The following is a 25483-nucleotide window of genomic DNA, read 5'->3' on the forward strand; positions in this document are numbered from 1 at the left end:
GTCATACTCGCCGAGGTCTGGGCTCTTCTTCCCTGGAAAGACAGACAGAAATGAAAGCAAAATCGCAACAAGAAGCCTAGCTTTACAGCATTTAGACTGCAGTGGCCTTCTGTATAATTAGTGGCGGAGGAGGGGAGTCAGAGGGAGTCCATTGTTCCAAAATTATTGTCTTGGGGCAGGGGGAGGTTAAGAAAATTGAAAAGACCAGAATACACTGTGTTAGCCAAAATAAGCCAGGCCTGGACAGATACATGCTCTCCCATGTGGGGGTCAGTCAGTAATCATGAGAGCAGGGAGCCAGGCATAACAGCTCAGGCCTTTCATCTCAATTCTTGTGAGGCTATCTCAGAATTGCCATGAGTTCGAGGCTAGCCTGGGCTACAAAGCACGCTCCTGCCGCATGGGCTAGTGATGTGGTTCGGTGGGTGAAAGCAGTTCCTGCCAGGCCTGTGACCTGAGCTCAGTCCCCAAGGCCCACACAATGGGAGACATCCACTTACACGAGCTGTCATCTGACCTCGCTCCAATACATATATATACATATATATATATATATATATATATATATATATATATATACATACATATAGTTTTGTAGATGTAACAATAAAGAATCCTGTCCCCAAAACACATGAAAGGATGCGGGGTGTACATCAGTTTGAGGTGGAATGCTGGCCTAGCATGCACAAAACCCTGGGTTTGCCCCCAGTGCCATGGTGGTGAATGCCTCTCATTCTAACACTTGGGAAATAGTAGTGGAATCTGAAGTTCAGAGTCATCCTCAGCTGAGTGTGAGGCCAGCTTGCTATGTAAGAGATGTGTGGTTTATTAAACGAAGGTAGAGCTGGAGATACGGTTCAGTGGTTAAGAGTACTGCTCTTCCAGAGGACCCAGGCTTTATTCCTGCCACATACAAGGTGGTGGCTCACAACTAGGTGTGACTCTAGTTTTAGAGATCCACAGCCCTCTCTTACTTCTTTGGGCACCAGGAATGCATTTTGTAAACAGGCCTACAAATATGTAAAACACCAATACACATAAAATACTTTATTTTTAGAGAAGAACAGTGCAGCAGTTACCAGCTGCAGTTGGATAGGAAAATAACTTCCGACGTTCTTTAGCACAATCTATAACTACGGTTGCCCCTGTGGGTCCCAGGGATTGACCCCAGGTAACCAGTCTTGGCGGCAAGACCTTTTACCTGCAGAAGCATCTTGTCAGCCCAAATATCTATACCTCTTACTAGCTTCCTAATTTCATTGAATTCCACTAACAAATATGGCCGTGGCTTTGATTTTTAATTTTTTTATTCCTTCTTTCATGTATACATGCATGTATTCATCTATCAATTGGAGGCAGGGAGTCACTATGTAGCCCAGGCTGTCCCTGAGCCTATGATGACCCTCTTACCTCAGCATCCCCAGTGCTGGGATTATATGTGTGCACCCCCACAGCCAGCTCGAGGTACACCTAGTCTGTTCCTGCGTTAGATTTTCTCAGAGCCATGAGGTATGATTGTTCCTCATAAACTTCTAGACAATTCTCCTCCATATGCTATCTCTCACAGAGTGTCTCTGGTTTCCCTGTTGTTTCTATGGAAACAAGTTAGCAAGCTGAATACTGCATGAAGTTTGACAAACCTCACTTCTCAGAGCTGTCCTGTGATTTGGATATCCTTAAGAACAGCTTTTTGTAAAGGGAGGAAGACTGCTATTCTGAGCATGCGTCCTAGGAGAAGTGGCAGAATCCACAAACAGAGGTGGCAGACAGCCTGTACCTTGCTTCTGCCCAGACTCCACACTGACTCTAAGGGATAGATTAGAGAGGCTTGGGTGCATGCCCACACCCGGTTCCCGGTAGCTGACCTGCACCTTCATGTCAAGCTATGGCTGAGAAAAGGTTTTCTCTTTGGAAACCACCTGGTAAGCTATGACTAAGGGAGATGACTGTTAAACCTTTAACCCAGACGAATTAAAAAGGGAAAGGCAGTCCAGCCAGTGCTGAGAAAAAATGGCTGGTACAGGTCTCGGTCTTGCTGATGCCCCTCGGGATGTTACTTCTGTGTACATAATACACAAAGCAAAGCAGGAAAACAGACATGGAGACCAAAACGGAGGGTGGAAGACCTGGAGCGTGAAGTTTAGCGTTTGTATAATAAACTGTTCATTAAACAGCATCCCACGGAACCATTTCACAGCCTTTATCCCTTTCCAAAAACACAGACCACACTAGGTAACGTGGTAATCGATGAACCAGGAGTTTCTCTTTATTCTCATTTTCAAAGCTATTTATTTTATGCAGTGAACATCAAATATGACCCTTTGCTTATTTTCAAGTTGGGTCTCTTACTCTGTGCCTTGACTTTCTAAATGCTGAGGTGATAGTTGTGTGCTGTCATGCTAGGGTTGAACTTGATTCCCCACCTACACCCCCATCCCCACCCCACATTTGTGTGTGTGTGTGTTAAGTACGTGTATATATGTGTTGGGGGCGTGCATTTGCCTGTGTGTGCCCATATAGAGATCAGAGGTCAGGTTCCTGTATTTTCCTCTCATCTTTGAGACACAGTCTCTCACTGAAACTGAGCTTACCAGTTGTGGCTAGAATAGCTGACCAGCAAACCCCCAGGATCTTCCTGTCTCAGACTCTAAGCACACTGGAGACAGGCAAAAAGACTGAATTGAGTCTAGCCAAACACAAAATTGAGGCTAGCCTAGTTTACATATTGAGTTCTAGGCCAACTCAGACAACATGGTAAGCTCGTAACCAACTGTAACCCCAGTCCCTGCAATTCTTATACACTCTCCTGGCCTCCACAGGCACTTCATGCATGTGCCAAACACAGGCAAAACACACATGTATATAAAAGAACGTTTTTAAAAACAAAAAAGGAGCTGGGGAGATGGCACATTATTTTAATGTTTAAGAAAATTTGCTGCCCTTCCAGGAAACAGGGTTTAACTCCCAGCAAGTGCCTGGTGACTCACAACTCTCTGTAATTCTAGTTCTAAAGGACCCATATACACAGAAGGTTTTTCTGTGTAGCCCTGGCTGTCCTGAAACTTGCAGACCACACTGGCCTCAAACTCAGAGATCCATTTGCCTCTGCCTCCAGATTAAAGGTGTGTGCCACCACTGCCCAGCCTGATAAATAAATAAATTTTAAAAAATACTCCTGACAACTAAGAAAACATATCAAATCTTGAAATCCTGGGATAAAATTTAGAAGTTCATATAATCCCTGCTTCAAACCATGTCTCCTTTCAAAAACCAAGCAGTTGCTTGGCACCCAGCTAAATGTGACCAGTGTTAGGGAACTCACTGGTCTCCATCTACTATTTGGGAGGCCAAGACAGGAGGATCGGGAGGTGAAGGACAGCCTCAGCTACAGTGAGTTCACACAAGCTTGCATTCTCTTACCAAAAGAAAAGAATTCAGCTGTCCACTACGTAGGACCAGTTTGGCTCACTTACCAACTATGTGAGCCCTTCCCTCTCTTAACTCCATAGGGCCCCAATTTTTCCATTTATAAACAATAACAATTATTATTCATATCTCTTGATTGTTATAAGGATTAGGAAAGTGCCTGGATTATGGTCAGAATCAATGTTAGCCTCTATCATACCGCCTAAATATGTCAGCAGCCTTTGCCTGGCCTTCCCATCTCCAGGTTAGACTCCTCCAACTTCTTCACCCATGACCTGAGGAAGAGTGTGGGTGACCCTTCTCTGCACACAATAAGGCATGCCCATACTTTTAAAAGTAGGTTTTCTGCAAAGGAAGAAATACGAGGGTGTGGTCTGGCCACAGACAGGACAGAACCATGCCATCACATTCCAGATAATGCACTGTTTCAGTAAACGCTGGCAGCCTCAGACGCCAATCCTCCTAAAGGTTCCGTGGATTCTGAACCACCCTCAGGCCACCCTACTGCCTTGCCCCTGGATTTTAAGCACCAAGTGAAAATTTAGCAGCAGCATCTACTTCAATCAATCTTGGAGCTCTCTGCCTCCCAAGAGTCCCAAAGAAACACAACGGCCCAGCTGAACCCACCGACAAGACCCAGTTAACAGAACAAAAGAAAGGCTCTCACATGAACCTTATGCTATTCTGGGAAGGGAAAGGCCCTGGCACCACATGCTATGGAAACGCAATTTTAGTGAACCTATAAGAAAAAAATAACTAGTAGATGTTCTTTTGTAGGAATACAAACTTCTAATTAATAATGTCCTGGGAGGTATTTCTGTTATCGAACCTTCCTTTAAACCAGAAGAGAAGAGAGAGACAGCAAAAAGAATAAGAGGAGGGAGATAGAGGGGGAGAGGAAAGGAGGGAAAATGCAATACATTCCCAACATACAATGTATGAACAATTGCTGCCAAATTCGGGAAATTCTATCTCCTGGAAAAACAGGAGATGAATGCATCAGTACTTGAACAAAGAAACGGAGTCCACAGAATTGGTGTTGATAATGATACTGTGGTAAGAATTTAAAATGTCTCAACTGCCTACCAACCTCAGGGCTGACCCAAACACCCCAGGTATCCTAATTCATCAAATCCTCATGATGACCCTATATGAGGGGTCTAATACCTATTTTATCAACAAAAGAATTGAAACACAGGGTGCTGGAGAGATGGCTCAGAGGTTAAGAGCACTGACTGCTCTTTCAGAGGTCCTGAGTTCAATTCCCAGGAACCACATGGTGGCTCACAACCATCTGTAATGAGATCTGATGCCCTGTTCTGGTGTGCCTGAAGACAGTGACAGTGTACTCATATACATAAAATAAATAAATCTTTAAAATGCTTCCTCAAATAGCATAAAATGTTTTTTTTTTAAATTGAAACACAGAGGTGATTTGCCTAAGACCACACAGGATCTAGGGAGAAGCAAAGCCCAGGATTCACACCCAGGCTTGGGAGCACAGAGCCCATTTGTTCTAACTGGTAAGACCCTTCCTTGTCTCATGAATATGTAAACCAACCAATCATTTCATCCTTGAAAACATAAAGTCTAGGATCATAGAAACACCTATGTCTAACAGACCATGACAAAAAGCAGACACACAAAACCAAGAGAAAAGTGCGGGTGCTGATCTCTACAGATGCCCAGTGGTTAGAAAGTAACTCTAGGCATTGTCAGTCCTGAAGAGGCTGGCTGCTTTGACAGACAGGGGCCAGCTGGGAGACAGAAACCAGACAATAACTCAGAGGATTCAATACAAAATATCGCTAAGCTGTGCAGAATAACAATAAATCATGGTTGGGAAACTTAAGGCTGTCCTAGGATCAAACTGGTAGCAACTCAAGCATAACTGGAAAGCTCATGCTGGGTAAGCAGAAGCCCCACGCACAGCCAGGCACGGCGGTGCATACCCACAGTCCTTCCACTTAAGGTAGAGGCAGGAGGATCAATGCCCTCATCTGGAAAATGAGTTGCAGGGCCAGCCTGGGCTACGTAAGACCTTGTTTCAAAAACAAAACAAAACACCTGGATGTGGGAAACAAGTCAAGGGGATTGCCATAAGTTCCAGGCCAGCCTGGTCTATATAAAAGGCCAGCCTGAGCTCTACAGAGAGTACATGTCTTAAAAACAAAGGATGACAGGCATGGTGGTGATGTACACTGTTAATCCCAGTATTCGGGAGGAAGGACAGTGGGTCTCTGAGAGAAGGCCAGCCAGGTCTGCGTAGTGAAACTCAGTCTTAAACACAAGACAGAATGAAGAAAACAAAAAAGAGCCCAGACCTACTTTGCAGCTCCAGCTGCAAAGGTAAGTGTGAAGTTCATAGGTAAGATTTAGAGTCAGCACAAAAGGAGCCAAGGCTACCTCCGCACAGCTCTAAGCCCCTGCAGTCTACTAGCCTGGGCAGAGCCAGCAGAGGAAGCAAGTTACTGGGAAAGGGATCTGAGCTCCACGTCCTCAGTAAATCCTAGTTTCCAGCTCTGCCTTGGCAAACTCTGCTCCCCACCCAGCCAGTAACAAAGTAACCCAAAGTAACCCAAAGCAAAACAGGAGCAGTCTGGAGAAAGGAACCAGCATTGACATTCACTCCTCTAAGACACGGCAGAGCTCTGCAAAGGCTCAAGAGAGGCTACAACAAAGTGCCGCAAGCAAAATCAGGAAAAGATTTCAGGGGAGGAAGAGTGAGCAGGGATATAGATTAGCCCTTTCAGGGTGTGCATAAGGTCCTGGGTTCCACCCTCAGTGAGCCTTCCAGGAGGAGGGCGCGCCAATCTTACAGGAAGGTGAAAAGCTATTGAGCACTTTATTTCCCAGTGGGTTCCGAAAAGTTTAATAACGTCTCTTCTGAAATAAGGATTCATAAAAAGATGTGCTACTTCTAAGAAGCAACCACAGTTCAGGAGATGAAAAGTTTAATTATCAGGAGTCAGGAGAACAATGGAAAAACAGCAACAACATAGCAAATTTAGAAAAGGCATTCTTACTGGTCTGGCACTCCTAGCAGAACCATAAATTTAAAGGCTACATGGTTAGGACTCTGTATCAAAAAAAAAAAAAAAAAAAAAAAAAAAAAGGTCAACAATAACAAAATTGTATAATCAGGAAAAAAAGGGGGGAGGTATTTCTGAAAGCAGAACATAGACGATGACCAGTGTAAACCAACCTAAATTATATAGCTAACAAAGCTGGCCGTTCCTCTAGGCTCTTTGAATTTCTCCCCTCAGGAAACTGAAACAGCTTTATGACAGAAATGCCTCCCATTTTCTGGAGAAGGAAACTGAGGGTGAAGCATTTGGAAAGCGGCCCACATAGTTAAATAGCAAGTAAGTTGAAACCAAGGCAGTCTGGCCTCCCTTCTTCTACCACCCAAGGTCAAAGCTTTTGAAGCAGAAAAGTATGGAGCCTCATGCCTATATTCCAGAACTCAGCAGGCTGGGGGGGGGGGGGTGCCTGGAATTCCAGGCCAGCTTCGAGTTTTGGACCAACCCGGGCTTCAAAAAGAAACCCTGTCTCAAAACATTTAATCCAGAGCTGGGGAAAAAAAAAAGGCTCAATGGTCAAGCACACACATGCCTCTCCCAGGGAATCCGAGTTCAGCTGCCATATCTGCTTTAGCAGTTGACAACTGCCTGCAACTCCCGGATCTGACGCCCTCTTCTGGCCTCCACAGGCGTTGCACTCACATGTGTAAACCCATGCATACATTAGCACATCATTTTTAAAAATTTAAAAAACCTCAAACCAAAGAAAAACCAAGAAACTGAGTGACACACAGAGGTATAAGTGAAGAGGAAAGAAAATGGACCTGGTACTTAAAGGAGAGTCCAATGAAAATGGAGAGATCCTGTAATCCAGGCAAACATAACTGCAGACTAAACGGAGCACAGAGGCCAAAGAGAACCCGGTATAAAATAACCATCCCTGAACATTCTCATAAAAACCACAAGACCTCAAGAATGGCAAAGGAATGGCATGCCATCTAGGCTTAGGGGGAATCAAGTTCTAACCATGACAAGAGGCAACCTGGCAGTTGGTAAAGCACCTAAGTCAGTAGGTTCAAGAGTTTGAGGACAGCCTGGGAAAGAGAAAGCAAGAGGGCTCAGTGGGTGCCAAACCTGACAACCTGAGTTCAATCCCGAGATATAACCTGACTCATTTCTTGCAAGTTATACTCTGTCTTCCACATGTATGCCATATATCCATGCCTCTTACCACCATCACACATGTGCATGCATACACACACACACAGACACACACACACACACACACACACACATAAGAATAAATGTATTTAAAAACCTTTTACTAAGCTAATTTCCCCTAGGGTGGTAGCACATGCCTATGACCACAACACTTAGGAGGTGGAGGCAGGGAATCGGGCATTTATAGTCAGTCTCTGCTGTGTGATGAGCTTCAGATCAGCCTGGGCTACATGGATAGTAGGAACAAAGTGATAGAACTACAAAGTCGCTGGAGAAATATCTCAGTGGTTAAGGGCACTGACTGCTCTCCCAGAGGTCCTGAGTTCAATTTCCAGCAACACACCAGTACTCTCTTCTGGTGTGTCTGAAGACAGCTACAGTGTATATATATATATATATATATATATATATCTTTTTAAAAGCAAACAAAGAAGAAATTACTTATTATTAAAAATGGGGGGGGGGCAGTCTGGAGAGATAGCTCAGCGGCTAAGAACACTGATTGTTCTTCCAGAGGTCCTGAGTTCAATTCCCAACAACCACATGGTGGCTCACAACCATCTGTAATGGGATCTGATGCCCTCTTCTGGTGTGTCTGAAGACAGACAGCTACAGTGTACCCACATACATTAAATAAATGAATACATCTTTAAAAGAAAAAAGAAAGAGAAAGAAGCAAACAAACAGAGAGAGAGAAACAAAGAAAAAAGAAAGAAAGAAAGAAAGAAAGAAAGAAAGAAAGAAAGAAAGAAAGAAAGAAAGAAAGAAAGAAAAGCTACAAAGTCCTCAGGGGAAGAACTTATGGTATAAAGTTCGGGGCCTCTGAAGTATGAAGTCAGCACCTCAAAGCACAGAGCCATCATTGGCTGCTGCCTTTAAAGGTCCCAGGAGATTGGGGACAGATTGAAACCAACCTTCGGAGCATGACAAATATTTGCATTCACACTAACACAAAGAAACAAATGTTGGCCCAGTTACTGCGGACTGCAAATTTTGGTTTGGCAAAGGATTTTTTTTTCTATCCACAGAAAGACAACAAATGGGCAGAACAAGTCCCCGATTCGCCTTAGGCCAGACTCAGGCCAGACGTGAACCTGTGCTTCACAGTCTAGGACCCAGACTCAGTCTGAGGCTGCTGCTTCCAGTGAGAACAGGTTTGTGTGTGTGTGTGTGTGTGTGTGTGACGTGGAGGGAGAGAGATTGTGATACACATGTATATGGTGTATGTGTGTGTATGATATATATGTATGTGTAGTGTGTGTATGTGTCTGTGTGTCTGTGTGTGTGGTATGATAGTAAAAGGGAACCTGTGTGGTACATGTACAATGTGTATATGCTGATTTCTGTACACATGCCCGAAGAGGATGTCAGGAATCCTGTTGTATTGTTCTCCACTTTATATTCTTGGAGAAAGATCTCACACTGACCCTAAACTAGGTTGGAAGCAAGCAAGCATCAACAATCTTCCCGTTACTACCCTCTGCAGCACTGGGGTTGCTAGGTACACATGTGGCCGTGCCCAGCTTTTTATGTGGGTGCCAGGAATCCCAACTCAATTCCTCAGTACAGCAACCACTCTTACCCACTGAGCCATCTTCCCAGGCCCCAGTTCAGTCAATGAAGTGTCTGAGAAGAGGCACTGGAGAGATGACTTAGTAGCTAAGAGCATGCACTGCTCTTGGAGAGACCGGCATTGGATTCCTCAAACTAATGGGAAGCGGCTCACAACCTGGGGGTCGGGGGAATGCTATGCCTCCAGCCACCAGGGGCTCCTGCAAACACATGAACATATCCACACAGACACGTACACATATTTATATAATTAACTTTTTTTATGTCTGCGAAGAACATAAGATAAGGCACTGGTTTCATAACACACAGACATAGAAGCTTTTCGGAGCCTGCTTTTCCTCCTAGGAGGCTGAGATGGTGACTCAGTAGTGTCCCTGAATGGTGCAGAGGAAACATGCGTACGAAGAAAAAGCAGCTGTGATGTGCCCAAGTGTCCTTAGAGAGATACATTGAAATGTGTGCTACCCTGGGACACCTGGCACCACAGCATGTACCGTAACCTACACGTGCGATGGGCTATGTACCTATACTAGAGTAAATAACCCCCAGGCTGGGTTAGTTTACCTAGGGGCACAGACTCTCCAAGTCATATATCATAAAACAAACCACAACAATAACATTATACTTTAGCAGTCCCTTTGGTGTTTGACCTTCAAACTTTAAAAAAAAAAAAAAATACACCTAAGAGATAAGCTGCCTTACAAGGTTTATAAATGCCACATTGTCCCTCTGTTACTTATTAACCTCATGCCAGGCCTGGGAGCCAAACACCTTTCCAACCTGAGCTCAGTGAACAGGTTTTAGATTATGAAATGCATCCCCAGCCGAGCTTCGTCCCAGGATCTGCTGGATGAGGCCTTCGGTCATGTACCACCCACATAAGCTACTAATGACTAAAACTACGGCTAATGTGTCAGAAGCTAATTAAATTCCTAAGGACAACTATCTTTCTTTTACTACTCCAAATAACCCTGCGAGATAAATAAGCAAAGTTGTGCGTGGCATGTAGAGAATGTTCTAGAACAACACTACTATTGCAGATGAGGAAACTAATGCTTAAAGAGATACAGCAGCTAAGCAAGTGAAGAATGCATTTAGTCTGGGGCATGGCTGAGATCGCAGCTCAGCCACTCAGCACTCGGCCGGTAGCTTGCATGCCTAGCAAAACAAGGCCCGGGATGGTATCCTCAGAACAGAAGTCAAATCAAAACTGATGCAGTCGAAACCAGAGCCCCTGTCCTGCTCTTAGCCAACATTCCATTTACTTCCTTCACACAGAAGAGAGTTGAGGATGGCAACACAACCAGGCCTGCAGTCTCCCAGTCCCGATTACAAAGTATCCAGAAACAGCTTTGAGAAAGCAACTTCTACCTAATACAAAAGCCACAAATTATATTTTGGGTAGTGAAGGAAAAGGACCAAGTTGAGACCAGGAGAAAAACAAGACAAAAGACAAAAACAAACAAACAAACAAACAAAAAAAACGAACAAAATTTAAAAATCCACAACACATACAATAAATATAGATACTCATGCAGGCTCTAGTATTGATCATAGCTCATCCCTTAGGGCCAAACTGCCTTCCAAACACAGGTATCCATCACCCTTGACTGTCTGCTGATGAGACAACTATAATCCAATACCCCAAGGATAGTCTGTGTGCACCACATTCTCAGGATGAAGACACGAAAGAGCTCAGGCAAGCTGTTATCCCATTATTTTTTGAAAGATTATTTTGAAGTGTATACAAAAGGATTGCGTTTTCCTCATACTCGCCCTGGTATTGTCTCTTCTTCCACCTCCACTTGACTATTACTACCTTTTTGTTCAGTGCTGGAGGTGGAACTTGGCTCTATGGGTGCTAAGCTTGTACCCTGAGGTACATCCCCCTTTTGCAGTTTCATTCTCAGAGAGTAACAATCACCTACGCTGAAATAAAACAAGGATTCTAATACAAACAAGCGAAAAAGGCTAAAAGTGCCCGGCATTTAATCATACCTTTGAAAAAATAGCATTCAAAGTAAATGAATCCTGTGGGGAAAACATGTCTCTCTCTTAATTTCGGTATTATATACGCACTCAAGACAGATCGTATCAATGTTCTTTCCAGTGTTCCAAGCAGCCAGTGAAGGGGAGAAAGATCTAAAGACAGGGAGTTTCAAGTCATCTAAGACACAGGGCCTTTTTCAAGGTAGCAGACTAGAAACTCTGAGAACAAGGTCCCTCCCTACAGCCTTCCTAAGGCCTCAAGTTGACTGATTTCAGAGATACCCTTTCTAACATGACAGGGAAAACAACTGCTTTCCCCTTAAGTAATCAGCCAATAAACGCTTATAACTTAGTGTTTAATTTTTTTGTAAGTAAAGCCACAATTTTTTTCCCCAAAAGCCCTAAATGTTTAAAATTTGCTAACGACAGAATAAATACGCTTTGGTTAAAACAGCGCAATTCAAACAACCCAGTGCCCTGCTGTGCGACCCTGTGTGATTATTCAATTAGCCATTTTCCTAATCTTTCCTCTTTCCACTTCCACACAGGAGGAAGGAGAACACCTGCCTGGGCCAGCTCACAGAGGCAAGGCTGCTGTCAGTAGTGGATGCTGCTCCGGCCCAGGCCACTCACTTACAGTCCGGCAGCCCCCGGCTCCCCCTCTGGTCCAGCCCCAGATAGCAGCAGCTAGTCCCAGGGCTCAGGGAAGGATGCTCCAATGGCCGGCCTTCCCTCGGAGACCCCGGCGACAAGCGCTCTGACATGACAGTCACCGCCGCGCCCCTCCACCTTCGTCCGGGCCCCGCGCGCCTTCATCAGTGTCTGCCCCGGGAGTCCCCAAGAGTCCCCAAGTGTCCCTGGTCCCCCGACTCACACCAGGGCGCCCCTTTCCTGTCCCCCGGGCGCTGCAGCCCTCCTAGCTAACAGCCAGGCCCAGCCGCGCCTCGCCCCGCCTCGCCTCGCCTCTCTCCCCAAGCCAGGTCTCCACATCGTGGTCTCGGGGCTGTAGACTCCTTACCCGGGAGCTTGAGCGCCCTGGACAGCACTGTCGCCATGGCGGAGGCCCCCCCGTGCGCGTGCGCGCGCCGCGTCCTGCCGGGAAGTGTAGTTCGCTGCGGGCCGCGCGTGGGGCTGCGGGCGGGAAAGGTGTGACCTGCAGCGAGCCGGGCTAGGAGGAGGCGCCCACTGTCGCAGGTCACAGGCCGAGCCCACCGCCAGGCTGAGACGCTCGTGCCTCAGCAGCCGCTAAGGGAAGTCATCTCTCCCCAACCGGTGGACACAGAGCCTGGAATGAGACTGTACAGTTAGGAAGGCGCGGGCTGAGCGAAGTTAGCGTGGGTTTGGAATTTACAAACTGGGTTTGAAACCTGCCTGCGCTATTTACTACCTGGACCATCTTGGCAAATCACTGAGACTCGGCTTTGTTTGTCTGTCCTAGCTGTCAGTCAGTCTACCCATCTGTTTTGGAGACAATGGAAACTGGCTTTGTAGGTGAGGGTGACCTTGAACTCCTAATCCTTCTGCTTCCAAGCACCAAATTTGTTTATTTATCTATGGCTTGGTGTGGTCGGATTTGCCTTTCTAAGGCAGGAAGGTCTTTGAGTTTGAAGCCAACCTGGTCTATATAGAGTTCCAAGCCAGCCAGGACTATATAGCGAGACCCTGTTTACATACATGCATACATGCATGTATGTATGCATGCACACATGGATGTATTCATTAGTTCATTTACTCATTTATAGGTTTGTTTATTTGTATGTGTATTTATATATCGAGATCATGTAGTACAGACTGGCATTGAATTGGCCATGTAGTTAAAACTGGCCTGGAGTTCCTAATCTCCCCCCCCCCCCCCCCCCCCCGCCTTCCCTGTGTACGTGCTGGAATTACAGACTTGCAATACCACACCTGGCCGGTCTCTTGAAATGAAAATGATACTCTCGCCTTGTTGCTTAGAGAATTAAGCCGACACTATCCTCTTCAAGCACACAGCTCCTGTGTCTCTTTTCCCTGTCCCAAGGGCAGACTGAGGTGTGCTGAGGCTCTGACATGGGCTTCCTGATGTCAGTTCTGATGTCAGACACTCTACCTGCTGCTCCTGGCTGGCAAGGTCCAGACAACAGGAGCTGCCTGGTTTCTCACTCACAGGCAGCAAGAGGTCGTATCGTGGTGCAGAAAACATTAGCTTGGCCCTGCAGCTCCTTAGTTATCTAGTGATGCTTCCTGACCACCTGCTAGAAGCTGATAAACCTCGTCACAAGAGTTCTGAGAGTCAGATGTAAACGTGCAAAGCACTATGCACCAGCAACTAATATCTCATCAATAGCCTAGTGTCCCGGTGGATCTTACTGTTATTTGAGGCAGAGTCACACTATGTAGACCAGGCTGGCCTGAAACTCCCAGAGCTGCGTCTGCCTCTGCCGCCCTAGTTCTGAGATTATAGACACATACCACAGCCCCTGGCTAATTAACATTTTAATTTTTAACTTACTAAGTAATAAAATTGTAAATTTGGAGGCTGCAAAGATGGCTTGGTGGTTAAGAGCGCTGGCTGCTCTTCCAGAGGCCCCATGTTCAATTCCAAGCACCCACATGGCAGCTCACAATACTTGTACACATAAAAATAAATAAACCTTTTTAAATAAAAGGAGTGAGCAATTAATATTAACAACAATGATAGTAATTTTTGGCTTAACGATTTAAGCGTTAATTCTTCTTTATCATTTATTTATCTTGTGTATGAATGTCTGTGAGTCTGAGTATATACACAATTTTGAAAACACATTCTTTCCTTCCACTGTGTGTGTATCAGGACTTGAACTCAGGTGGTCAGTGCTGACCCCAAGCACCACTAAGCCATGGCACCGGCCCCTTATGTGCTAGTATTTTTAATGACCTATAATTGTTGAAATGTTCACTGTCTTCTAGCTTCTCTGCCTATGCTTAAAGGCCATAATCTTTATAGCAATATAGGTCGTCCAAGAGAAGAAACAAGTCACAACAAGCCAGAAGCTGCTTGCCTGGTATCAGACATAGCCATTAGATCACATTCAGAGATGTGAAGACTGTTGTCAGTGACCCTGGGGTATGAAAAGGAGATAGAAGGTCAGCAACTTGAGCACACAGGACAGCGAGGTGACACAGAATAGCCAGGTTACACGGGGTAGAGAAAGGAGAAAAGCCCGTGCACTTCCCATAGTGAAAAGATAAAAGAATGCTCCTGTTCATGTAATCCAAATGAAATGAAATTCTGGATTTAATTTTTTTTTCGGTTTTTGGGTTTTTTTGTTTTGTTTTGTTTTTTGTTGTTGTTGTTGTTTTTTTGGTTTTTTTTTTTTTTTTTTTTTTTTTTTTGCAGCTGGGTGTGGCAACACACCTGCAAAGTCAGTACTCAGGAGGCTGTGGCAGCTTGGAGATCCAGTTCAGTGCCAGCCTGGGTTGTGTAAGGAGATGCTATCTCAGTTAAAAAATAAAAATAAAAAGGAGATAGTTCAGTGGTGAAGCACTTGTTGGGCAAGCATGACGACCTGAGTTCAGATCTTCAGCATCCCACAAAAGCAAGGCATGATTGCATGGTCCTGTAGTCCCAGCATGTGGTTCTCCATCAAGCCAGACTAGCAGGAACATTGAGTTTCAGATTCAGTGAGAGTGCTGGTCGGTTTTTGTCAACTTGACAGAGCTCAGGTCATCTGGGAAGAGAAGCCTCAATTGAGAAAACGTCTCCATCTGGCAGGTCCATGGGCAAGCCTCTCCGGCATTTTCCTAAATGGTGACTGGTGTGAGAGCCCACTGTGCGCAGTGCCACCCCTGCTCAGGTGATCCTGGGCTGTATCTCTAGACTCCACATGTACAGTCACACATGTGAACACACACATGTATAGACTGCACACAAAAAGTTATAAGTTTAGGACTTTGCTGTAAATGGTATGGTTATTCTAAGTGTCCCATGCACATGACACACACACGTACACACACCCCTAATCTGTGTGACACTTCTACTCTTCTCTTCAGCAGCCCAGCTTTGCAGAGATTCCCAGGGGGAAGCAGATGCCAGGAATCCAGTTTGTTTGCCTTTTCCCCTTCAGATGCCTTCCTCTTGTCACATCATAAGAATTACAGCTCAGAATCAGATCCCTCAAACTTAACCTGCCCCTCCCTCCATCGATTTATTTTAGTATTTCTTTTTGGGAGGAGGAGTCTCCTGGAGACAGTCTAATCCTAATCCAGGCTGGTTTAGAATTCACTGAGTTTGAGGAACATGGGTCAACCCTCCTGCCTCTGCTTCCTGACTTTCTTCTCAATTTAAAGAAAAGGAAAACAAAACAAAACAAAAAAAACCTCAAAGCAATCACCGAAAGTATCGGGATCCTTGCCTCTGCCACAGAGAGCACCTGTGAGTTTCTCCCCAGTTAGCAGTAGGCTGGATATCTTGGATGCCAAAACACCCACTGAGGTCATTACAGAAAGTACAGATTCCTCAGGACTCCCTGGCTTCCAGACTTGGCCTGCCTCCAAGGATAGTCATAGAAAGGTGACTGAGAGAGGTGACCTGAAACAGCCTGTCACGCCTGACAGCCGAGCCTTCTCTGAATAGAAAATATTGTTCTAGAAATCACAACTGAAGCCTCACTGATCCCAAGTGGGCAGGCATCTCAATCACTTACAGAAGGAACCTGTTGGGGGTTGGTCTGCCGATATGATGTATTCAAATGCTAATTCTGTAGCCCAAGACATTTCCCAGGACACCAATGATGGCTACAGCCTGTTATTGGAGGGAAAAGAGGTAGGTGGGTTTTCAGTCATCTAGCAGGTAGGGACCTTAGGAGGGAGGGAGGGAGAGAGAGTTGGAGAGTGACAGAGAAAGGAGGAAGAGGGAGAGTGAAGGAGGAGGAAGATAGACAAAAGAGCAGGAGGAGGTCTCCATTAGATATGATGCCCAAGTGAAATGGACCCAGAGGACAGGCTGGTGGAGCAGGAATAACCCAAGAAGACAAGAACAGCAGCTACCTAGCCATTCAGCTGGGAAGTAGCCATTCTAGCCATTAGAGAATTAGACTAGGGTAATCCCTAGTAATTGCACAAAAGCTGAATAAATAAATCATAGTTTGATTGTAAGCTAGACGGGGAAAAGGTATAATTTATTTTACAGGAACCCACATTTGTCACCTCTTGTTGTCTTTGTGACACACCTGGCATCCATTTAAATCTCTTGAGTGTCCTGAACTTAATCAAAGGAAGGTCAAATCATGTTCTCTAATACTTGTCATTCTGTGGACACCATAGTCACTTCTGTTGGTCCTGACCAGCCTCCTAGTGGGGTTCCTGGCTTCCTGTGGGATCCAGGACCACTGAGTCCACCGGCAGCTGCCACTCATTTCTCTCAGTACACTGGGGCTGCCAGACTCTCTGCCTCCTCTCGGGGGTTAGTGCTGTGAAAACATACAAGTCCCGTGGTACAGTGGAAAGTGAGAACACCGGCTCCCTCTTCCTAAGTTACATGTATGAGGAAGCTGCATGTACTACTCTGTACCTTCTTCAAGGCCAGACACAGTACTGTCACTGGCCCTTTCTGACTTCAGTGTGCGTGTCAACCAGGGGAAAGTAATCGCCATAACAAACAACCTGAATATTGCAGCCACGTTAGAGAATACAAATTCATTACGAGTTAAGTCACAAAGTAAGGGGGTGGGGCAGGCAACACTGGGCTCTGTTCTTCCCCGTCGTTCAGGGACCTGGACTCCCTCTGTCTGGTGTTTCTACATCTTAGGGCCTTGGAGACCTCTTTTGGGTCACTGCATCCCAGCCCGTGCTGCTGTCCTGGAAGAAAAGAAGATGGGTTTGGGGAGCATACATTCTGTTATGTTAAGAACCTCTCACGTTTACAGAATACAGGCTCGAAAGGTGACAGCACAAGTCTTTAGTCCCAGTGCCGGAGACACTGAATCACGGGCATTGTGAGTGTGAGGTCAGCCTGGGCTACAGAGTGAGTTCCTGGCCATGTTCGAGCAGTATGGTGAGACTTGTCTCAAATAAACAAACTAAATAAATAAAAGAAGTTGAGCCCTTCATAGTAGAGATAGATCCCAGGCTTTGTCCCTGAGCCGAGGTTGTCCTCCTGGCTTAAGAGCTTGCCACTTGCCACTGTGTTTAAAATAAAGCTGTCCCTAAGGGCTGAAGAAATGGTTCAGCAGTCAAGAGCACTAGCTGCTCTTCCAGAGGACTAGGGTTCAATTCCCAGTGCCCATATGGCCACTCACAACGGTGACTCCCGTTCAAGAGGATCTGACACCCTCACAGAGACAGATACCAATGCATATGAAATATAAATAAATAAATCACTTTTGAAAATCATTCCTTTTAAAGAAAATAAGCCGGTCCCTAGAAGCAATTCCTTCCTCTAGTGAAAGTTTTCTGAAGGCCAAAGACCAGCTGACATCCTGGGGCTAAAGAGATAGATGCAGGTGGGAATCAGGAATGGGGAAGAGACCTGAAAACAGAAAGAAAGACCATAACAAGTAACAGCAGGGAGATGGAGAAAAACCCCAAAAGCAGCCCAGCAAAGAACATTTAAGGGTTAAATGCAAGTGTCAAGAAACTGGAGAAATCCGCCTTGCATCAGGAACTTGGAAGAAGGCGTTGGCCAGTGTCTTATTCATTTCTTACAGGGAACTTGAGTCAGAGCAGCACAGCTGGAGAAGACAAACAGGTTCCTGTTCTCAGAGTGTCCTCTAATAAAGCACAAAGTCTCGTCAGCTTAGATTTATACACACCTAGATTTTTCCAGACTCTTACGTGCTTTCTAGGCCCTGGGATTTAAACAAAAGTTTGACAAGTCCCTAGCTGTGGCATCTCTATGAAAAGAACAATACAACTAGGAAGAAATAAACCCAGTCCAACTGAGATCCACTCACACGCACGCACCTTACCATTCAGTGGGGCTTGTTCACCCATCTGTGACACACTCGAGGTGATAGCTCAGGAGGGGGCACCTACCACTGATGAACCCTTATCACCCATAAGGAAGTGCACTGTTTAGGACCCACCCACGGCAATCTTGCACCAGACCTCAGCCACTTTATCAGCTTCAGAAACATAATCAATGACCAACCAAACTGAGACCCCAATAGTCATTTTCCTGATGATTTAAGAGCTGAGAGGAAGAGGTCATGAGCCTCATCATTACTCCAGAACCGAAAAAGAACCCTTAGGCCCTTCGGTTCTCCCTGGTCTTTGCTTCTGGTCTCATCTCTGTGCCTGCTCCAGCAGGACACACGGCGTCTGCTCTGCCCTTGGGTTTTCTCTTCCTGCCATCTATCCTGCTCCCATTTGCTGCTAACTTTGACATGGGCTGGACTCAGCTCCATCCTCCTAGGCAAATGGACGTGGTCCTCCATGCTGTAGAATTCTCATGCAAGGATCTTGACACTGTTCTTCAGTATCTGTTTCTCTGTCTCAACAGCCCTTTGCTGTAGGTGCTCAACCCCAACCGTTCAACGAGGAACTAGAGGCTGATACTGCGTTATATTAAGCTGCCCACCTGACGATATACTAATCCTATGAAATAGAAATTAAATGGAGACTATTACTTTCTTTCTCTTTTGAACAACAGCATCTCACTGGATCTCTCTATGTAGACCAGGCTAGCCTTGAACTCACAGAGGTCTCCTTGCCTCTGCCTCCTGAGTGCTGGAATTAAAGGTCTGCACCATCACCACGATGCTATTCTGTCTTCCAGTCACCAGCAAAGGTGTCACATAACGCATAGGCTAACATCTGTCCTCTGTCCTTGCCAGCAGAGCTTAGAATCAACCTCAGAATTCATAGCGCAGCTGTCCAGGGAAACACTATCCATTCTGAGCCCTCTTCTGACCTGCCTGGGCACACACACAGCAGGCACAACAGACACCGAGACATGCATAAAGAACAATAATAATAAATCTAAGTCTGACGTAGTGGCACATGCCTGATTTCTGTGAGTTCAAGGTCAGCCTGCTCTATATAAAGAGTTCTAGGACAGTCAGGGCTACATAGAGAGATCCTGTCTCAAAAATTAAATGGTGGTGGTGCATACCTTTAATCCCTGCACTTGGGAGGCAAAGGCAGGCAGATCTCTAAGTTCAGGGCCAACTTGGACTACAGAGTGAGTTGATAAGACAGTCAGGGCTACACACACACACAAAAAAAATCCCTATCTCTAGAAAACAAACAAGCAAGCAAAAAACTAACTAAACAAATAAAGAATTAATTAAATGACCAGGGGTGACACATGCCCTTTGTCCCAGCACTTAAGAGGCAGAGGAAGGCAGAGATCTATGAGTTCCAGGACAGCCTAGTCTACACAGTGAGCTGCAGGACATTCTGGGGCACGTAGTAAGACCCTATCACAATTTTTTAAATAATAGATACATAGACATAAATAATATTTAAAAGTCAAGTAAATAAACAAATAGCCAAGGTCTTCTATTCTAGCATAAAAGGAAATATAAGAATGCCTACTTTCATGGGAAAGTGGCTGATTGGAATACAGTCTCAGTAGATTATTTATAACACTACACTAGATGGACCAGTGCTGTGTGCCTTTAATTTCCAGCACCTGGGAGACGGGAGCAGGTTGCTCTCTGTAAGTCCAAGGCCAGCCTGGCATCCACAGCTAGTTCCAGGACAACCAGGACTAAGAAAGACCTGTCTCAAGCAACAACAACAACAAAAACTTTTCTCTGAAAAGAAAATGTATATTTATCAGTTCATCCATTTTTATGACTTAGCTTTGAACCATGAAACTGTTTTCTTCCTCTCCTGGAAGCACCAATGGGGCGAGACCAAGGAGATGAACCCAGCATGGCTACTCTACTCAGTTCCTGGCCTCTGACTTGCAGCCTCCCTCACCCTCCCTTTAAATGGAGCCAGATCATGCTGGAAAGAGCTGCCTACTGCCGTGTTACACAGAGAACTTATTATCTCAGACTCCCTATGCAGGAAGGTAAGGGAAAATTAGAGGAATATTTTTCTATGGCCTGCCTTGGGCAAGAAGAAGTTTGGCTCCTAGGCTTCATATTGGGAAAGAAAGACAAGAGGCAGGTTACGGTAGGGAGATCAGACACACCCTGGCTCTGTGATGCTGCTTCGAAAGATTTCCAGGGTCTGTTCAAGGGTCTCAGCTTGTCAAAGCACCACAGTTTGGAGATTCATTTTCTGACCTCCAAGAGCATCAAAGTAGAACAAGAACCTAATCTCTTGGGAGTGTTTTTGTTGGTTGGCTTCTTGTTTTGTTTTGTTTTGTTTTGTTTTGTTTTTACACCGCCCCATTAGGTTATCCCTGGCTGGCCTCAGCCTCCGCTCCCACATCCTCAGTGCGGAGCTTAAAGGCATGAACCACCGTATTCGCCCTGGTATTAACCCAGGGCATTGTGCATGCTGGATATGCAATGTAACCAACTGAACTAAGTCTCCAGCCCCAAAACTACCTGTTCTTAAGTTATAACTTAGCTAAAGGTATAAAGAAGGAAATGAGTAAGTAAGTAGTTTTGAATGGAATAAAAAATAGCTTCTGTAATGTGTGTGTGTGTGTTGAATGCCTGTGTATGTATGTGCACGAGTGTACACACGCTGACATGTACATTGCTAAGACTTGAACCTAGGGTGTTAGGTATGCCAAGCTACTGCTTACTACTGAGTTATCCCCAATCACCTTCCTGTGCCTTAAACACTGTGTAACCCTTGAGACATGTACCTACTGAGCAAACCCCATGACTTCTCAGTGAGTCCAGGCTAGCTGGTTCAGACTGAAGCCTTCACAGTGGAGCAGAAGGGCCTATATTCTGGCCATTGCATTTCAGGGCATTCTTTGGGGTGCCTTACTTGAGATTTCTATGGGCCCCTTCCAGCGCCTGAGTGTGTTGGCACTGTAGCAAGCTGCAGTGAACTGTCTCCTTCCTCACGGAGATTCCGAGGCTCTTCCACCCTGCCTCCACCCAACGGTCCATTTAGTGTCTCACTTAAAATCTGTTTGTGTGGGGGAAGCCTAACTGGAAAGTGACTCTCTGGTCTCTCACCCCACACTGGCACCCTACCTCATTTCCACCCAGGTTCAGGGTCAGCCCTTGTGACGGGGATTTGTATGCAGGTGGGGTTTTAAAAACATGGAACCGTAAGAGTTAGATAGGAGCTGAGAAGTCTTCGGATCTAATCCATAACAAGTATCAGTTGCTTCTGCACCCTTGGCATTCCATCTCTTTGGACTCCATTAGATCTTGAGAGCTCACACCATGTGGTCAGTGTCCACTTTAGTAGTTGTTTGCTTGTTTGTTTGTTTTGCCTTGCTGTGACAAAATCTCAGACAGAAGAAACTTAAAGGGAGAAGCTGTCATGGGATTAATACTCTGGGGGGGGGGGGGGGTTGTTGCCTTTAAAAATCTATTAGGGGTTTCTATCCCACTTCAAGCTTCCCCAATAAAAGACAAAGAAACCTTTTGTACTGGTTGGCTTTGTGTGTCAACTTGACACAAGCTGGAGTTATCACAGAGATAACAGAGAACGGAGCCTCAGTTGAGGAAATGCCTCCATGAGATCCAGCTGTAAGGCATTTTCTCAATTAGTGATCAAGAGGGGGAGGGTCCAGCCCATTGTGGGTGGAGCCATCCCTGGGCTGGCAGACCTGGAACACAAGCTGAGCAAGCCAGGGGAAGCAAGCCAGTAAGCAGCACCCCTCCATGGCCTATGCATCAGCTCCTGCCTCCAACTTCCTGCCTTGTGTGAGTTCTAGTTCTAACTTCCTTTGGTGATGAACAGCAATGTGGAAGTGTAAGCCGAATAAATCTTTTCCTCTCCAACTTGCTTCTTGGTCATGATGTTGTGTGCAGGGATAGAAACCCTGACTGAGACACCTTTAGATCTACAATAAGCTTGAAAGCTCTGGAGCTGGGCAGGTATCAACCTCTGTGCTATTTTGTCCTCTCGCCCATGGTGACCCCTGAGATATCTCTGGCCATGCTCTGCCTGGGCAACTCCTACTCCAACAGGCCAGGCCTTTGGCCATGTGCTCAAGATTTACACTACCTAATGCTGACTTCCTTCTTCCTCCTGGTGCCTCAGACCCCCAGCCACGGACTTTTGATATGCCTCCCTCTCTTCTGCCCAGCCCAGACTATGGCATCTTTATTAACCAATCAAGAATAACTTAAGGGGCAAGGTTTGCACAATGAAAGTTGGTGCATGTGTGAGAATTCTTAGGGTAACTGAGTCTTGGGATACCGTATTTAGCATTTGAATGCAAAATAACACTAGAAGAACCCCAACCAAAAACTTTGTTTTGCCCACAGTTTTTAAAGGGTTATTAATCCATCATGGCCAGGAGGCATGGTGACTGGAGCCTGAGGCATCTGGTCACATTGTATCCACAGTCAGAAAGCAGAGAGATGGAGGCTGGTACCCAGCTCACTTTCTCCTCTTTACCTAAGTACTCAGTCTGTTTAGGGTAGGTCTTTCCTCCTCCACTAAACCTCCCTGGAAATGCCCCCTATGGATACAAAGCTCTGTCTCTTGGGTAACTGTAACCCAGTCGCGTTGACAGTCACAGCTAACGGTCACACCCAGAGTTGCACAACATTGTCCCTGTGCCACCCGACAGCCCTAGCTCTTTTTTTGAAGGCATGGAAACAGGTCTAGTCCTAGTTCCCATTCCATTTAAGCCTGGAGTCCTGATTCAAGGCTCTTAATAACTTTTGCTTAAAGCTGTTTTCAAAATAACAAACATGCCCACCTCACACAGACGTCCCTCTGCCTGGAGTGCACTTGGTTTTGTCTTGTTGAACCGTCTTTCCGTGGAGGCAAAGTTCTTCAGGAATCAAGTCACACAGCCCTGGAGATGTGGCTAGTGATGTAATGAGAAGGGTCTCCTCCCACTCCTAGGCTGTAAATAATGAAAGCTCTTAGCTATGGACTCTAAAAGCTGGGCTGGGGGGCTGGGTTGAGTCCACAATCCCTTCCAAACACAAACACAGTATATTCTAAAAATGAATAGTATGAGATAAATTATGTTTCTACAGTAGGGGCTTAAAGACTACAAACTACACCCCATACACATCTCTTCTTTCTTTGCTTGAGATGTGTACACATGTAGCTCAGGCTGGCCCAGGATGACCTTGACCTCCCAGTATCCCAGACTTTCCCTGGCTGAGATTATAGGGATACAGGTTCTCTTTAAAAAAGAGAACCACTAGACTCCTCCCATCACAGACACATCCTCCTTTCTCTTCCTCTAATGCACTCAGGGACACAGGGAGTTTGTTCCCTTTTGAAAGGGCAAAGCTCCTTTGTGCTCCCCTGGACCTGCCCCAAAGAAGAGAAAGAAGGGGCTATTTCCTGAGAGATTTGCATTTGTCTTAAGTAATCCCTTCATAACGGTTGTTTTTCCCAAGGTCGGTTTATTTTTATTTCATGTGTATGAGTGTTTGCCTGCACGTGCACCTATGTACCGAATGTGTGCCTGGTGTTGATAAAGGGCACCTGACGCCAGGAGCTGGAAACAGAAGGCTGTGAGCTGCCACACGGATGCTGGGATCCAGACCATCTCTCCAGCCACTATTTTTGTTTTTGTCTAATTGGCCTTAATTTAACTCACTCCACTTTATTTTTGATTTGTTTGTTTTTATTTACTTTATGTGAGTACAATACTACTGTCTTCAGACACACCAGAAAAGGGCATCACATCCCATTACAGATGTTTGTGAGCCACCACGTGGTTGCTTGGGATTGAACTCAGGACCTCTGGAAGGCACTGGGGCTAGGCTCAGCTCATAAAGTACTTACTGCACAAACATGAAGTCCTGAGTTTGGATTCCTAATACACACATAAAAGCCAGGCACAGTGACATGCACTTAAAATCTCACCCAGGGACTAAGTTCAGGTAACCGAACAGTACTAGATTTACACGTTAATACAAACAAGAATCGCTAGCTAGCCACAAGCTTTGGCTCCTCCCACATACCAAACTCCCTGGCTGTTAGCTTCCAAGTTATGTGTCCAGACCAGGCTTCACCACTGAGTCCTAGGCTATACTGAACTCCCTCCTCAAACTTTCCCCAGCACACTTCATAGACCTCTGAAAAGAAAATGCATCCATAGCTGGACTCCTGAACTGTCTTATCTGGGGAAAGAATCTCACACAGTAGCCAAGCCTAGAACTCATTATGTAGCCCAGGCTATTTTCAAACTCACTGCAATCCTCCTGCCTCGGGATTACAGGCATGATCCACAACACCTGGCACAAGGTATGTTCTATTTTTTTTCTTTTCTTCTTTCCTCCTCTTCATCTTTCTCCTCCTCCAACTCTTCCCTCCTCCTTTTTTTTGAGATAGTTTCACTTTAGAGCATTGGCTGGCCTATGACTTACTATGTAGAAAAGGCTAGCCTCAAACCCACAGCCATTGGCTAGCCTCGGCTCTCAAGTCTTAGAATTATCCATTACCACCCTAAGCAAAACACGTTCTTTCTGCAGCCTTCCCAACTGCGATGTGATGGATTGTTCCCATTTCCTAGTTACTTTCCAAACCTGCCGGCACAGTCTATCACTGCCCAGATTTGTTCAGACAATGCTGGATTGAGAAAGTATAGAAGGATGACCTCCACATCCTACCACAGAGTCGAGCAATAAAAAAAACTGAAGTGCAAATCCGAATGCCTCGTTGTCTTAGACAGGATTTCACTGCTGCAGAGAAACACCGAGACCATGGCAACTCTTACAAAGGGTGCATTTAATTGGGGCTGGCTCACAGTTTCAGAGGCTTAGTCCAACATCATCATGACAGGAAGCATGGCAGCCCTCAGGCAGACATGGTGTTGGAGTCTGAGAGTTCTACATCTTGATCCACAGGCAGAGAAGAGAAATTGTGTGCCACACTGGGCAGAGCTTGAGCAAAGGAGACCTCAAAGCCCGCCTCCACAGTGACACACTTCCTCCAACAAGGCCACACCCACTCCAACAAGGCCACACCTTCTAATAGTGCCACTCCCCCTCCCCGTGAACCAAGCATGCAAATACTTGAGTCGGTGGGGACCATTCCTATTCGAACCACCACAATAGTTACCTACCATTTCATAAGAAAGGCTAGGAACTTGAAAATTTCACAAATAGTTTTCAAAACGTTGATTAATGGATTGTAATGAAATGAAGGATTGCTCAACCCTTTTATTAAATTGCACACCAAAACATGATGGTTGAGCTTCATTGTCAAGCTGACTGGATTTAGAGTCG

At 45.6% G+C, this 25483-nt stretch overlaps 1 protein-coding gene across 1 annotated transcript in view; it reads right to left on the reverse strand.

Moving 5' to 3' along the window:
* The window catches only part of FAM234B (family with sequence similarity 234 member B), a gene marked incomplete at its 5' end in the record, with an annotated part of 30940 nt that extends 18654 nt beyond the window's left edge, over nt 1-12286 (reverse strand). The window contains 2 exons of the mRNA XM_080913721.1: nt 3-32; nt 12250-12286. Coding sequence (XP_080769847.1) covers nt 3-32; nt 12250-12286 — 67 coding nt within the window. The remainder of the gene's footprint in view (nt 1-2; nt 33-12249) is intronic.
* Nucleotides 12287-25483: the final 13197 nt, after the last annotated feature.

Source organism: Micromys minutus (assembly GCF_963924665.1).
Source record: "Micromys minutus genome assembly, chromosome: 3".
Lineage (NCBI taxonomy): Eukaryota > Metazoa > Chordata > Mammalia > Rodentia > Muridae > Micromys > Micromys minutus.